Below are 17,018 nucleotides of genomic sequence, written 5' to 3'. Positions count from 1 at the left end.
AAATGAACCCTAGCGTGAATGTGTGTACCTCTGGTAGGGAATATATAGATTGTAAGCTCCACTGGTGCAGGGACTGATGTGAATGGCCAGAATATTCTCTGTAAAGCGCTGCGGAATTTGTGTGCGCTATATAAATAACTGGCAATGAAAATAAATAAAAGTTTGTAGTTCAGCACGTCAATGGCAACATGTTATATATACTTAGATCATGGGAGCCAACTTCTCCAAATGATTAGGGGTGCCCCTCCATACAATGGCATGGATAGTGGCAGCTTAAGTATTGGGGTGCAGTGAGTAAGCACCCACAGCACCAGGCTCCTATGACTTAAGACCACATATTACATACATATTATAATATACTGTATATATGAAGTGTGCACTATGGTAGCATCCTGACAGGGGACTGGTGCTCTTGCACAGCATGTCATGTGCTGAGTGGAGAGAAAGCCCCCCTAGCAGGTGAGTGTGGGGAACAAGGCAGCATGCATCCAGGACACAGCCCTCTGTCAGTAACATCTCCCCCCTCCCCAGTCTCCTTCCAGCCCCCCCAGCCAATCATTGCTGCCTCCCTCAGCCAGAGCATCCCAGCTCCCTACAGAATCCCCACACAGTCCTTATATGGAGCGCCTGCCCAAATCAGGAGATCTCCATGGACACCGTGTAAATGAGACTTACTGTCAGAGTCCTGTGGCTCCCACTGCAGCCCAGGAGCCCTCTGCTGCAAGCTGTGGAGAGAGGAGGACAGGGCAGAGGGTGTTACCAGGATCCAAACCCCTCTCTCACTTTCCAAACTTTTCCACCCACTCATTAGCAGGGGGGTGTCCAGCTGCAGCATTCAGCATTGTCCTCTTCCTAGGAGACTAGCAGCACTAGTCAGCAGATTGCTACGTCCTGTCCTGCAGACCCGGGAGCCCTGCTGCACGTAGGTAAGGCAAGCTCCCCTATTTTCACAGATCGCTCTGCAATGCATTATGTAGCCCCTCACAAGTCTCAGGCACAAAACGAGACATTTTATTGCCAGGCATTTCCTCTCTGCGCAATTTGCAACAAAACATCCTTTTCTCCCCCCCCCCCCCCCCCCCCCCCCGCATTTGCAACAACTTGAGCATTACAGTGTTGCCGCGCAGAAACCCCATAGGCTCAGTAGTGTATTGGGACCGTGTGTAACGTTGCTGATGTGTCTTCTGTTACTTTTGCAGGTTGCCTGCTCCCAGGCGCAACACAGGGGCATTGGTGCGCGGTGCGGCTCCAGTCTCCCCCCCCTCCTCTGCTGCCGCTGGAAGGAGGATCTGAAGGCACTCTCCCTCACTCACGTCTTCCTGGAGAGGGTATTTTGGACTCTGGACACGCTTTGGGGAAGCCTGTTCTTGGACTGCAGAGGATATTATTACACCCTTAAACCAGGCAGCATTTCGCTACGTAAAGTTTGCGCATTGCGCTGCGAAAAGTTTGCAACGCCTGCGTCCACTCACTCCCCACAGAGCGCTGCTGTCTCCAGGAGAGGTGGACCCCTGTCTCTTGAGACTGTATTATGGCCATGGTAGTCAATCCTTGGCAGGAAGACATTCCAGGGGTGGTGCCGGGGTCCCAGGTGAGCAATCCACCGGGACTGTGCAACCAGGACCCTGGGGGCCCTCCGCAAACTCCAAATACCCCTAAAGGATCTGTGCCAGGCCAGGACCCTGTTCATTCCGGCGACAAAGGGGTCCCCAACGTGGACTGCATGGTATGTGGGGACAAGTCAAGTGGCAAGCACTATGGGCAGTTTACCTGCGAAGGCTGCAAGAGCTTCTTTAAAAGATCAGTCAGGAGGAACCTCACCTACACCTGTAGGGGTAACAGAGACTGTCCCATAGACCAGCACCACAGGAACCAGTGCCAGTACTGCCGCCTGAAGAAGTGTCTTAAAGTTGGCATGAGGAGAGAGGGTGAGTCCTGGTAGGGATGGGGGACACCAACAAACACTTATCTGTGTCTTGGGTTAGGTGCCAACGTTTCGTCCTCAGCAGATACTCACTTTAAGGTTCTTCCTCAGGGGACCTGACATCAATTATGCATTTATAACACATATCTCCAATGTTAATCATTTAGGAATTACTCCCCTATTTGTATATCGCAGCCTGTGTTCATATGAGCTGGTAACAATTGTTTAGTTTGGGTAATCTCTTTCTACAGCAGAAGGGTTTATGGAACACTTAATAAACTTTACAGAAAGACAGACACCAAAGTATTGACACAGATCATTTGGCCTGTAATCCAGCCATATCTCTACATGGGTGGCAGTGTATTGCAGAATATATATCAAAGATTACAGAGGATTACTGGTGAGTGTTATAAAATGATTTCCTTCTCTGCGTCAGGGGACTTGTGCTCTTCTACCTCTAAGCTTAAAGCATGAAGACAGAATTTACTAATACCACTAAGTGTGTATTTTAATATCTGACCGCGTCCAACGTAAATGCAAAATTATTTTAAGTCCTTCCGCGTAACTATATTTTGTACACTTCATAGTATTTACATAGACTAATGTGGAACAAATTGAGATAAATCCAGAAAATTGCTACTGGAGCAAAAGGACAAGAGGGTTGATTTAATAGATTTGTAATGATAATATAAATCATTAAGAGTGTTGCAATTGAAAACAACAGAAAAATTATAATTAAATCTATCAGCTGGGAAACATGCTGTTAAATATTAAAGTTTAATTATATTTAAAGTTTACATGCAGAATTAAAAAAATAGTTTTCCTTAGTTAATGTTTTTTTAAAAAACAAAAACAAAAAAAACTGCTTAACACGTGGAGTTGGACTATAAATATCACACATGGATTTGTTATAGGCAGAAAATGAACTTTTGCACCTAAACCAATAGTATTATATTGCGTATGTGTCTATATAGCCTGCGGATCCAATATATATTTTTTTTATTCGATTAAATCTGACTTGAGCTGGAAATTCATTTCATTCCAAAGCATTCTCTAAGTTGTCAGGCGTTACACAGAAAAGGCATGCACTTATTGCACTACTATATGTATATAATATGCTGCAGTGTTTGGGCTGGTGTGGCGCAGTAGACGGGGCATATCTGTAAATACATTTGAATAAAATGAAATAAAAGCACGCTAGCAAGTATCTTATCAACTATGTGACTGTCACACGAGAAGTAACTGGTGGAATACTATCACGGTAAAATAGAAAAATCCATTAAATCCATGTATAATCTCTGGTAAAGTCTCACATCATAAGAGGACATCCCTTTGCTGTTATATCAGTTGTAGATGTAAGTTTATATAACAAAACTAATCTTCCCATACGAGACACCTGGTCTAACAGCATTCCTATGTAGTTTATCAGCCTCCATTCCTGTACACAGAGAGAAACAGCTACAATTTACACTGTACACAATAAGCCATGTACTGGAGAGCATGCCATGATATATTAACATACATTTATATTTTAGTGTCCATAAATCTAACCATCATAAATGAGAGTTGTGACTGATGTTTCATTGAATGGCTGTATCTTACCCAGGGGAAATCTCACCTTCTCCTGTCTGTGTATTGTAGCATGTGATATCTCAGTACCAGTAATGCAAATACTCTTTTTCCTAACTGATATGACACATGATAAATAATACATGTATACTAAATAACCATAAAATGATGGTGTGTTACATTTCAAAGCAAATTGTAGGAAGCATTCAGAAATATCTATCTATCTATCAACTATTTATCTATCAATATATCTATCTATCTATCTATCTATCTATCTATCTATCTATCTATCTATCTATCTATCTGTATTTGTGTGTATATATTCATATCTACAAACACACACACAAACATGCTTCTAAATATATATATATATATATATATATATGTACATATACTGTATATATAGCGAATGTGTGTGTGTGTGTGTGTGTGTGTGCGTGTGCGTGTGTGTATGTATATATATATATATATATATATATATAATATATATATATACGTAATATATATAAAACTATAGTGATTTATATATATCATATACTGTACACACACACACACACACACACACACACACACACACACACACACACACACACGTCAATCACCAAGTATACCACATATACAATTATTACAGTATATTTATTAATGTATATCTAGAACCACAGTTTCAGCTTCTGAATTGCCATCAGTATGGGATGATGCAGCTGTATGATGCAGAACTCCTGTTACATTGATGTCCCATGTGATTGTACATGAAACGCCTCATTATTATTTACTGATGTAATATCAAGAATCTGGCTGTGCCCGATTGCCAGTGATCACTGCAGATCTCCTATTAAACCCTCACACAAATGGCATTCTAATTATTCGAGAAATAAATCTCTTTCACATTTGTTTAAAGGAAGATATATTTTTATGTAATTTTTTTTTTCTAAGTATAAATCTTTGAAAAAAGGTAAAGAAAATAAATTAGATTTCGCTGACTTGTCAGTCAGGCATCACTATTTTTCTTTATTCTTTATAAAAATCACCAATTTTCTTTCAAACTAATGACTGTCAGTATTCTTAATATTGAATTTTGAAATATACTATATATATATATATATATATATATATATATATATATATATATAGAGATATAGATATATATATATATAGATATATATATAGATATATATATAGATATATATATATAGATAGATAGATAAAGCATTCATACACATTTAAACATAAAAAATGAAATATTAAAAACATCTTTATTAGAAACCAATTTTGGAAGGCTGCAAATTAGTAAAACAAGAAACAATTCCAACAAGTAAAACAAGTGAAATATCAAATAAAGCCATTAATTTACTTTAATCTATTTTTCTTTGATAATCTGATTAAATACTTTATGAACTTACAATATTATTACATTCTCATAATAAGACTGAAGAATACTATGTAGTATTGTAATAAATTTGTAAAAATAAGTAATGAAAATTATAAAAATAAGGTAATACTGGAGAATTTGAGAATTAGATAAATTATCTTGACACATCTTTCACCACAAAACATTTTCTCAGAATAGGATTTAGTTCAATCCTTTTTGTATGACAAAGAATACTGTTTTGGCTACAGAAATATTGAATTCAACTTTTTTTTTTCTCCCTCATTAAATATGTATTGAGATATTTTTTCTTAAACATAGGGGATCGGGTACATCATTTTTGTATTTTTTTTAACCATTGCGTGAATGGTACTACGGCTTTGCAAGTTGCATCCTTGACATTTTTAAAGAAAACTATATATGACATATTGTATTATATTAAATAAATTCTAGCAGTGAAAAGGAGATGAATGTTCGCACCCTTAGTAATTAGCTTTATAGACAACAAACTCTAGATCTGCTTGCATTGTTCTCTGGCAAATTCTTCTTCAAGCCATTAAATAAGTATAATGTATTCTCTATGTGTAATCTATATACTGGCTTCACCAAGCTATACAGTGCCAATTACAATATGGCAAAACTGGTGATGGCACTATGACCTCTGAGATCACTTCCTGCCTTCACGTGGGGCTCCAATTAAGGGGAACGTCTTAGCCAAGCATGACAACAATTGTGGGTTATTGCAGATAGTAATCAGATTTTAACCAATCAGGAATTGCATGGACTGTATGGAACACTATGAACATTACCTATACTTCGATAGGATTAGCCCGCCTTGTAGGTCCTTTCGGTGTGTCAGGTAGAAGAGCATCTGAACGTCCTTTAGTGCCTCTGAACTAGCTACTTTAGTGGGTTTAACTGTTAAGGTGTTTTATTACTTTACTTGTATTGTTTTTTTTTTTTTAGCTGGTCACTCCAAAGGGGGTAATTCTATAAAGGCTTCTCAGGATTCTGTGTAGGCTCTTGATCCATAAAGCTTTAAATTCCCTTTGTATCATATTACAGGGTCACATATTTAACTGCAGACCATTACTTATCTATAGACCATCACTTATGTAAAGACCATTACTTAAACAGGTTTTACAGTATAAATAAAATAAATAAAAAAAACAATCACAACGGAAGAAAGAAGGTGCCGTTCTGCAATGCATTGTGGTTGTTTTTTTTAACATAAAGTTTAATTTAAATTTACACCCAATGCTTTTCTAAAATGGCCACCTGCGTTTCACCCTCTGTGGTTCCTGTGTTGCTCAAATAAAAAAATAAAAAATCCCTGGGAAGTTTGTCTCTATCAAAGAACTCCCACTGCTCTTTCCAAGGTTGTATCTCAAAATCTGGCCTAAAACAACAGTCATTCTAGGCACTAAGGCCAATGTAGAATGAGTAACTGCTGAGAAAGCCTCTCCTGTGGTTCCAATCTGAGCCAGAGATGTTGTGATTACGGAATCTGCTTTTAGCTCTCTGGTAGCAATTTACAAACATGGGCGCAAATGTCGAAGCAAAGTAAGGTTATGTAGGCAATAGACTTCATAGTAAAAAATAAATAAATGCACAAGAGATTTGAAAGATAAATAGAAGTAAACAAAATAAAAAAAAGAAATCCATATGTACAAAAAAAAAGAATTAATTTGAATTTATTAAATAAGAACTTTCATTAATTGCTGATCAAATATGGTGCTACTTGTAAAGGACATAGGATTGTGTTAGAAAAGTTTAAAATAGTTACTTTACCCATCTGCTATTGTGCTTTACCCAGTTATTAGAGTCAAGAGATAAAATTGTGTTGTTATTATTATTATTATTATTCTTGATCTGTGTTATTTCATCTCTGCCCTTTCAGTTGACGAAGGGTTAATAGTCCCCACCAGACGGTTCCTACTCTAAACAAATTGCACAATGTTGGGGCAGGCCAGCATAGGACTTCAGTGGTGGGGCTGGGAAAGTACGCTGATCTGATGGACAAGCTGTCTCATAAATAACGGCAGGTTACCTTTCACTAGACTGGTTTTCTTTTTGGTGTTTGTTTTTTTTACCTCTTCACTTTTGACAGTCAGATAAACTTTTTCTTCTGACTGTTGTAATTCAAATACCAACATTTCTCAAGAGCAAACGCAACTCTAGTAGCAGAAAGTCCTGATTTTCTGGAGAAAGGCCGCGATTCAATGGTTCCAATCAATCAATCAATGAGAATTTTCTTTAATGGACAGATATGAACAACTCAAACTGAGCGTTGTCAAGAAACAACTGCGATGGGTAGTGTTTGTATGAAGCATAATCATGAAACGCCCTGAGGGTATATTACATTTTTTTTTTAAAGAAGAAGTTATGATAGGGTTGAAAAATAACGTAGACCTTAATAAATTGCACATTTTGTGTACTTGACAATAAAATAAGAATTTTCTGTGAATCATAGAATAATTCATCATGTATATATTGTTTGCAAATGCGGAAAGTGAGGAAGGAATTAAAGTGTGCAGATTACATCTCACAAGTCATCTTAAATGGAAGAAGGTAGCACTGGCGGATCTGGGTTTCGAACGCGAGTAGGGAGCTATTTGTGTGGAGTTTGTATGTTTTCCTTATGTTCGTGTGGTTATCATCTGGATACAATGGTTTACCCCCCGGACTGCAGAAACCCTATGAGACGGTGAATTGTCTTCTTACAAAAATGGGCCCCAGTTGTGTTTTTGTGCCTGGGCTAGGGTCAATTAGATTGTAAGCTCAAATGAGGCAGGGACTAATGTGAGTGAATACACATTATCTCTGATTGTAAAAGGTTAGCAGAATATATTGGTGCTATAGAACAGTCTTAAATAAATATACTGTAAGAGGTTTAAATTAATTCTAACACTTGCCACCCTATCCAGTTAATAACAAAATATCAACTATTGAATATATAAAATGTCTCAATTAAAAGTCTTAACCCTTAATTTACCCAGATACAGCTGTGTCTCCCATACAGTTTCAAATTGGACCCCCCCCCCCACAAGTCCATATTAAAAGAGGAATCTTTCTACATATGTCAACAGCTGAATGAAGCATTAGTTACTTGCTTAGAATCCTACAATTGTACCGAGCTTATCGCTGCGTTCTAAAGAGCTTGTCAACAAGGCACAATAGGAACTACAGTACGCATCAAAATTCCTCAGCATCGAGACATGGTGGAATTGCAGAGTGTTAAAATAAAAAATAAAAAAAGGAGGTGAATTTTTTTTTGGGGGGGTGGGGTGGGGGTGGGGGGCGCATTTTAAAATGATGTCTTACTTTTGTAGATAAACTACTGTATTACACTGATGATTATAATGTGTCTAATAGCTCTAGAGACAGTGGACTTTGTCATCGCGCATACAGACCAAACTGACAGCGCAACTTCGCCACGTTAATTGTGCATTCAATTCATATTTCAACCATTATTTCATTGTTATTCTAAATATTCAAAATAGACCAATCATTATAAAAAAAAAAAAATCATCTCCACAATATATTTTATAATTACGATTAAAACGATTCATTAAAGCTGTCATTTTATAACAGCTTATCAGACAGGTGTTTGCGTCCATCCTATTGAATTAGGTCGGGAGTAATATAAAAAAATATATTTTTTATTTCCTTTTTTTTCCCCCCACCGGACCTGAGAGGATGGACATGAACTTTGATCTGCCCAGCTGTTACCTGTAAATGGCAAATACTATAAGAAGGCAGGTCATCCCATCAATGGCGTAATCACCCACTGTGTTCCCCCAGAACCATAAAAATAGAATAAACTACAAAACTGTCAATCACCGTTTCTGTATAAATAATATTTTTATGAATGGTTTGCATTCAGAACAACGTGACTGATTGGTGGCACAGTGGTTAGTAGGGTTGCAGTGCAGCTCTGGGGTTGTTGGGTCCATCCTGACCAAAAAATAAATAAATGTAGGCCTATTTGAAAATATAAAAATATATATTATTTTAATATATTTAAAACAAAATGTTTATTTTAACAGTGAAGCGTTATTTCTTGTGTATCATCAATCTAAGCCAGGGATAGCATATCCTTGTTACATATGAGATAAGTAGCTCCGTCATGCAGGAGAGGGACAAAGGGGGTCATTCCGAGTTATTTAGCACAGCTACGATCAATCACACTGACATGCGGTTGGATGGTACTTTGGCCCTCATTCCGAGTTGTTCGCTCGGTATTTTTCATCGCATCGCAGTGAAAATCCGCTTAGTACGCATGCGCAATGTTCGCACTGCGACTGCGCCAAGTAACTTTACTATGAAGAAAGTATTTTTACTCACGGCTTTTTCTTCGCTCCGGCGAACGTAATGTGATTGACAGGAAATGGGTGTTACTGGGCGGAAACACGGCGTTTCAGGGGCGTGTGGCTGAAAACGCTACCGTTTCCGGGAAAAACGCAGGAGTGGCCGGAGAAACGGTGGGAGTGCCTGGGCGAACGCTGGGTGTGTTTGTGACGTCAACCAGGAACGACAAGCACTGAAATGATCGCACAGGCAGAGTAAGTCTGGAGCTACTCTGAAACTGCTAAGTAGTTTGTGATCGCAATATTGCGAATACATCGTTCGCAATTTTAAGAAGCTAAGATTCACTCCCAGTAGGCGGCGGCTTAGCGTGTGTAACTCTGCTAAATTCGCCTTGCGACCGATCAACTCGGAATGAGGGCCTTTATCTCCATCCAAGGTTTAGTAAATAGACCCCTTTATCGTTGGTGAAAACAACTGTTTGCACCAGAATTTAGGGCTCTTATCCCTATAATAAATATAGACGCCTTTCGGGCTCTATTTAATAAAGTATAAAACTGCTTTCTCCAGCATTTTAGCTGCCTTCTCCATAGGTAGCTATCAGGGCTTTCTTTGCAGGGTAGATTTTCGTTTAGTACTCGCTATTTTCATCTTTTGTTCAAAACATAATGTCCACCTGTGGATGGCGCTATGTATGCATCACCACTTTCTCCAGACTTCGCACTAGTGAGGACCTTATCTGTGAATGCGCAGCCTTACTGCTTACACAGGTGCACTCTGAAATCTGCTGATGGGCTTCTGCGTATGGGCACACAGTCCAAAATTGGCTAGACCGTCTTGTATGCATGTGTGGTCTTATCGGCTATGCAAAGGCTGTGCCTAGTGGTTCCCAAACTTTTCTGAATCACAGCGCCTTAGAGTATCAGAATTATTTTCACGGCACCCCTAGGCCAAAAGTTTCTTTTTGAGAAATAAAAAAAAAACCTGTTACATTAAGTAAATTGTGTTTATATGTCAAACTAACGGGTCTTACACACTGGCCGAGGTGCCCGATGGCCAACCCGGTGGCGGGAGTGGGGTGACAGGGGGAGTGAAGTTTCTTCACTCCCTGACGTCACCCGGGCCCCATAGCCCTGCACGCTAATATGGACGATATTGGGGCTAATTCAGACCTGTTCGCTCGCTAGTTTTTTTTTCCAGTCCTGCGTTCTCATAGTCGCCGCCCATAGGGGAGTGTATTTTAGCTGTGCAAGTGTGTGAACGCATGTGTAGCAGAGCTGTACAAACAGATCTTGTGCGGTCTCTGCGCAGCCCAGGACTTACTCAGCCGCTGCGATCACTTCAGCCTGTCCAGTCCCAGAACTGACGTCAGGAACCCGCCCTGCAAACACTTGGACACGCCTGCGTTTTTCCAACCACTCCCAGAAAACGGTCAGTTGCCGCCCACTAACGGCCTCTTCCTGTCAATCTCCTTGCGAACGCCTGTGTGCGAACGGATCCTTCACACAAACCCATCGCTAAGCGTTGATTTGCTTTGTACCCATGTGACGCGCCTGCGCATTGCGGTGCATGCGCAGTTTATACCTGATCGCCCGCTGTACGAAAACGCAGCCTAGCGATCAGGTCTGAATTAGGTCCATTGTCCATATTGGCTTGCAGGTATAAACGAGTCTGCACCAACGATGAACGACTGCGGGGCCGCGCATCGTTCATCGTTGGTTCCTCCACACTGAGCGATATGAACAATTTCTCGTTCATTACTGAATGAGATTGTTCATATTGTCCGTACACATCAGCCAGTGTGTAGGGCCCTTTAGGGTCTGTGGTGAGGGACAGGATTCGCATATTTTGTGATGAGAAGTTACCAGCGCTGGCTTAGCCAGTTACATTGACCATAAATAATTTGAATTGGTCCCGGACCACCAACCTAGGGCACCCCTGAGAGTGCCTCCAGGCCCCCCGGGTGCCATGGACCCAGTTTGAAAACCACTGTCTTAGACTGTAAGCTCCACTGGGGTTGGGACTGTTGTAAATGATGAAACATTCTATGTAAAGTGCAGTGTAATATGTATATGCTATGTAAATAAGGAATGATAATATCTTTAGCAAAGACATGTTACCCTTACCTAAGAATATTTAAGGTCGGAGGACTCACTACTAGAGGAAGGAAGCCTCACTACTCACTAATGCTGAGTACACACTTATAGATATATATGCAGGCCGGGATCCGGATTGAAAGTCGACAGTAACTAGGTCAACAATGTCTAGGTCGACCACTATTGGTCGACAGGGTGTCTAGGTCGACAGGGTCTTTAGGTCGACATGTTCTAGGTCGACAGGTCAAAAGGTCGACATGAGTTTCTCACAATTTTTTTCTTTTTTTTTTGAACCTTTTCATACTTAACGATCCACGTGGACTACGATTGGAACGGTAATCTGTGCCGAGCGAAGCGAAGGCACCATGCCCGAAGCATGGCGAGCGAAGCGAGCCATGCGAGGGGACGCGGTGCACTAAGTGGGGTTCCCGGTCACTCTACGAAGAAAACGACACCAAAATAACATTAAAAACTCATGTCGACCTTTTGACTTGTCGACCTATAACATGTCGACCTAAAGACCCTGTCGACCTAGACACACTGTCGACCTAGTTACTGTCGACAAATAGTGGTCGACCAAGACATTGTCGACCTAGTTACTGTCGACTTTCAATACCACACCCATGCAGGCCTTGGCCAACCTGTGGCTCTCCAGATGTTGTGAAACTACACTTCCCAGCATGCCCTGCCACAGTTTTAGCATTCTCTAATAGCAAAACTGTTGCAAAGCATGATGGAACTTGTAGTTTTACAACAGCTGAAGAGCCACAGGTTGGCCAGGCCTGCTGTAGCCGGATTGGGCAGTGTGTTGTGCATACACACTGCCCGATTCGTCGGGACTGACGTCACGAACTGGGCGGTCATTTACATGCGTCCGCCCAGTTGTGCTGTCAATCACCGCCGGCGTCTGGAGCAAGTGTACACACAGCACGATGCGCCAATATATCGTTAGATATATCGGCTTCGTTAGATATATTGGCCGGCGGCTGTGCTGCAGGGACGACGTGATATGCGTTCACATACATATCGCTCGTACAGGCAAGCAATATATCGGCCATTCAATACAACTGACGATATATCGGCCAGTGTGTACCCAGCATAAGTATCTGAGGTTCACATTAGAGAAACGGAGGCTCACTATTAGGGAGAATGTGTAAGTTCTCCATTAACAGTATCCTAAATATTATATCCAGATAGGGAAACAATTGGCAATATCATTGTTGCAGTGCAGAGGCAGATATTCACTAAGCATTAACTGGGTTACAGAACAGCAACAGCGCAAGGAGGCGTTAGAAATACCGTCGCTCCAGCAAAGCCTTCGCCCTACAAAATGTGCCTTATGTGGACTTTGTCTTATGTTAAATCAATAGGAACCCAGCACAGTTTAGCTTAGTGTGTTTTGCTGTTCCTGGCTTAGTCATTATACTTATATTTACATTTATAGATCACAACTATGGGGTTGGTTTAGTGGGGGAGGGGCGCTAATTCGATGTTAGATGGTATTTGGTCTGCTCTTGTGCCGCAACGTTGGCCGCAGTGTACTGAAACCTGCAGTGTGATTGTCATGCTGCTGCCATTTTGAAGTGGCGACGGGGAGCGTCCTAGAAAATGAGGGGTGTCGGCCCCTATTTCTGGACGTGCTGAAGCCAGTGACTGCGTCCTCAGGCGCAGTTTAACTGGCCCCATCACAGTAGTTTTGTCGGACCTTCTAAGTAACATGAGGATGAATGAGATATCCGATGGGCCGGCAATATTCACGCAGTACATCTGATGGTGCGTCTTTGGACCCAAGCAGCGGACCAGAGAAATCTTTTTACACAAGACGCCTCATGCGGCAACTGTGTATATTTGTACAGCCGATGCATCGCAGCGCCGTTTGCGCCCCCCTCTGAATCAGCCGCTATATGTTCATATAATCTTAATTTCACTGTCCTAATCATCGGTTTTATACTTGTATGTTAGAAAAGAAATACAGAGGACCACCACGTATAGTATGGTGCGATAGGGGAATTCTGGCGTACAAAGCTGGTTTGCAGAGTTGAACGTACAGGAAGAGAGAGCAGTGGTCAGGCGGATCTCTCGCAACAGGGATAGGGCTGGTGGGAATGTGTAATGACAATGATGAACCAAGTGTATGGCTAGGAGTATGGGGTCTCATAGATGTGTACAAGTCTTAATACAAGCAGATATCTGCATTTAGGGGGTCATTCTGAGTTGATCGCTCGCTAGCGACCTTTAGCAGCCCACGGTGGAGTGTGTTTTCGCTTTGCAAGTGTGCGAACACGTGTGCAGCCGAGCGGGACGAAAAAGTTTTTTGCAGTTTCTGAGTAGCTCCGGACTTACTCAGCTGCTGCGATCACTTCAGTCTTGTTGGTCATGAAATTGACGTCAGACAACCGCCCTGCAAACGCCTGGACACGCCTGCGTTTTTCCAAACACTCCCTGAAAACGGTCAGTTGACACCCATAAACGCCCTCTTCCTGTCATTCTTCTTGCGATCGGCTATGCGAATGGATTCTTCATTAAATCCATCGCCCAGCAACGATCCGCTTTGTACCCGTACGCCGTGCCTGCGCATTGCGGTGCATACGCATGCACAGTAATAACCTGTTCGCTGCGAAAAACGGCAGCGAACGATCAACTCGGAATGACCCCCTTAGTTCCTCGCACACACTGGGTATAGAGGCTAATTCAGGTTGGATAGCAAATCGTGATCCAACCGGAATTCTTACAATCGCCCCGTGGGCGCATGCGACCACACTTTCTGTGGGGGGGGGCGCAGAAAATGCGATCGCCTCTGCCTGTCAAACAGGCAGAGGCGGTTGCGGGGCGGGCAACGCTCCATTTCCATAGAGGAGACGGAGCGTTGCGGCGCGAATGGGGGGGGGGGGCGGAGTCGGACTAACGGGGGCGAGTTGTGGGCGTGAACACGGCGGCTGCGCCGGGAGAAAGCTAAGCTGCGCCGGCAGGAGGCTTGTAGTATTTCTGCTAACAAGCCGAAATTGCGAGTGCTTGTTGAAGGGGGGAGGCAACGGTCAGCATCCTGGACGGCCTTGCCCGGCGATAGGTGGCCCCCAGCATGCTAGGAAAAGGATAGAAAATTTTGCTGATTAGCAGAATTTGCTATCCTTACTGAATTGGCCCCTTAATTACAGCCGGTTTGCGTTCAATTCTGCATCAGCCCCAGTATGCTAGCTGTTTTGGAAATGCTTATAAAAAGAAGCCAGTGGCATGACACCTACTGGCAACAAATGGTACTGCAACAGCAGCATACTAATAAGGTAGCCTGTAGTATTCAGTTTCTGTGTTCACCCGAAAACTGGTAAAATAGACATACGATAGATATAATACGATTTATGTGGCCACAGCGCGCAGCATGAGGGACGGAACTCAGCATCTGCTCACAGTCAGTGGCAGCAGCTTCTCCTACCAAGCCTGCTGTTTGGGACAATCTGGTGGACACACAGGTATGGGAGGAATGGCCAGCGTGGTTTGTGGCTGCATGCAGTAAGGTGGCTCGTTAAAAATTAATATAACCACACCATTCCAGTGTTAGGGGGGATGAGGACAACTGGAAACCCCACCTAAGTGCGCACCTGAACCTACATCTAAAATGTAACTTGAGCAGCTCTCTTCCCCATACCAACAGCACTAAGGCTATCTTTTTGATACATTCAAGTTAGAATTCAAACCACAAATAACATTTTAGGATTTTCTTGTGTGAGCTGAGCGTAGGCAGTTGACCAATCAGAGTTGAATCAGAGTTTTTAGAGCAAGTGTTGTCAAACTTTGTGGCCTCCAAGCGCAGGGGCCACTGGGTGATTATATCACATATGGCAGCGGGTTTTGGACTTCTGATCAGTAGGATTCCACAGTGATTGATAGGGGCTGATAAAGAACCAGGATTATTTCAAGAGGAGGTGGGAGTAGTAGCCTGTCTATTGGACCATGCGCCCCTGGCAAAGTGAGGGCATTGACTTCGTAAAACTTTTACTCTGCCGCTCAGGGCTGGGCTAATTTACGGAGACCCTTCCTTGGTGCTGGGACAGCGCTCCCTCCCTACACTGTACCATTGTGAGTGCCATCCTGGCCAACGGGTAGGGTGGGTGCGGCTTATCATGATAGGCACCGGACAGGCTATAACAAGCCTGTGACACGCCCTCACCCCCGGATGACCAGTATCATTTGCTGCTAAATCCCAAGTGGATTTATCAAAGCTTAGAAAGAGATACAGTGGAGAGAGATAAAGTACTAACTAATCAGCTTCTGTCATGCTACCGGCTGTGTTTGAAAAATGTCAGGAGCTGATTGGTTCGTACTTTGGGGCCTTATGTACGAAGTCTTGGAGAGAGAGATAAAGTATCAGCCAATCACCTCCTAACGGTCATTTTTCAAACACAGCCTGTAACGTGGTAGTTAGGTGCTGATTGGCTGGTACTTTATCTCCACCCACTTTATCTCTCTTCAAGTCCTGGTACATAGGGCCTAATTCCGAGTTGATCGCAGCAGCAAATTTGTTAGCAGTTGGGCAAAACCATGTGCACAGCAGGAGGGGGGGGGGGGGGGGGCAGATATAACATGTGTAGAGAGAGATAGATTTGGGTGGGGTGAGTTCAATCTGCAATCTAAATTGCAGTGTAAAAATAAAGCAGCCAGTATTTACCCTGCACAGAAACAATATAACCCACCCAAATCTAACTCTCTCTGCACATGTTATATCTGCCTCCCCTGCACTGCACATGGGGGGTAATTCCAAGTTGATCGCAGCAGGAACTTTGTGAGCAGTTGGGCAAAACCATGTGCACTGCAGGGGGGGCAGATATAACATGTGCAGAGAGAGTTAGATTTGGGTGGGTTATGTTGTTTCTGTGCAGGGTAAATACTGGCTGCTTTATTTTTACACTGCAATTTAGTTTGCAGATTGAACTCACCCCACCCAAATCTAACTCTCTCTGCACATGTTATATCTGCCCCCCCCCTGCAGTGCACATGGATTTGCCCAATTGCTAACAAACTTGCTGCTGCGATCAACTCAGAAATACCCCCATAGACCCCATAATCTCTCTCTATTTTATCGCTCTAAACTTTGATAAATCTCCTTTTTATGCCTCACATGATTATCAGTCTGAATTCAGTATTGTGCCAGTCAATTAAACACAGGGTGTGAGCTGCCCTCTACTCCATGGTATAATGAATATGCCATTTAATCTGACATAAGTACACACTGCAGTTTACTGGGAAAGAAAGAGGTAACAGTTCTCAAGTATCTGAATAAAAATAATATAGATCACTAAAGGTTTTCATATATATAAAAGATAATAGCATATAGTTATATTGCGTGTATGTTTGTATATATATATATATATATATATATATATATATATAAAAGCTTTGGGAGCGTCACCACTGAGGTTTCCCATCAGCTGCTGGATACATTTCAGTCAGTGGCTACACCATTTATATCAAGCATGGCAGCTAATGGGTTAAACCATTTGCCAACGTCTCATCAGCTCAATGAGCGCTTAATATATTCATTTCACTTGACCTCTGCAGAGAATTACCATTTTATATCAGAGGAAGGACCTGATTTACACTGAAAATCAGCTTCCAGCAAGAGACAACCTGGGCGTTATACGCCGCCTGTGACACAATCCAATACGGCGTCTATGAAGTTAACTCTTGGCGGTTTGCATTTGAGACTGAAGAAACAAGGTGATCTGGACAGAGAATCATTTAGACAGCAAATACTATTCAT

General features: G+C 42.2%; 1 protein-coding gene across 2 annotated transcripts in view; it reads left to right on the top strand.

Annotated features, from left to right (window-relative positions):
* Positions 1–713: 713 nt before the first annotated feature.
* Positions 714–17,018, top strand: part of LOC134980366 (nuclear receptor subfamily 2 group F member 5-like) — a 30,617-nt gene continuing 14,312 nt past the window's right edge. The window contains exons 1-2 of one of the 2 annotated variants that reach the window (XM_063947165.1): positions 714–926; positions 1,200–1,928. In XM_063947165.1, the coding sequence (XP_063803235.1) occupies positions 1,532–1,928 (397 nt within the window). In that variant the 5' untranslated portion in view covers positions 714–926; positions 1,200–1,531. The remainder of the gene's footprint in view (positions 927–1,199; positions 1,929–17,018) is intronic. The other variant, XM_063947164.1, reaches the window with a different exon arrangement.

The sequence above is a fragment of the Pseudophryne corroboree genome, chromosome 12 (genome assembly GCF_028390025.1).
Source record: "Pseudophryne corroboree isolate aPseCor3 chromosome 12, aPseCor3.hap2, whole genome shotgun sequence".
Taxonomy (NCBI): Eukaryota; Metazoa; Chordata; class Amphibia; order Anura; family Myobatrachidae; genus Pseudophryne; species Pseudophryne corroboree.
The sequence above is the reverse complement of the archived record's forward strand: the minus strand, read 5'-3'. Positions and strand labels throughout refer to the sequence as shown.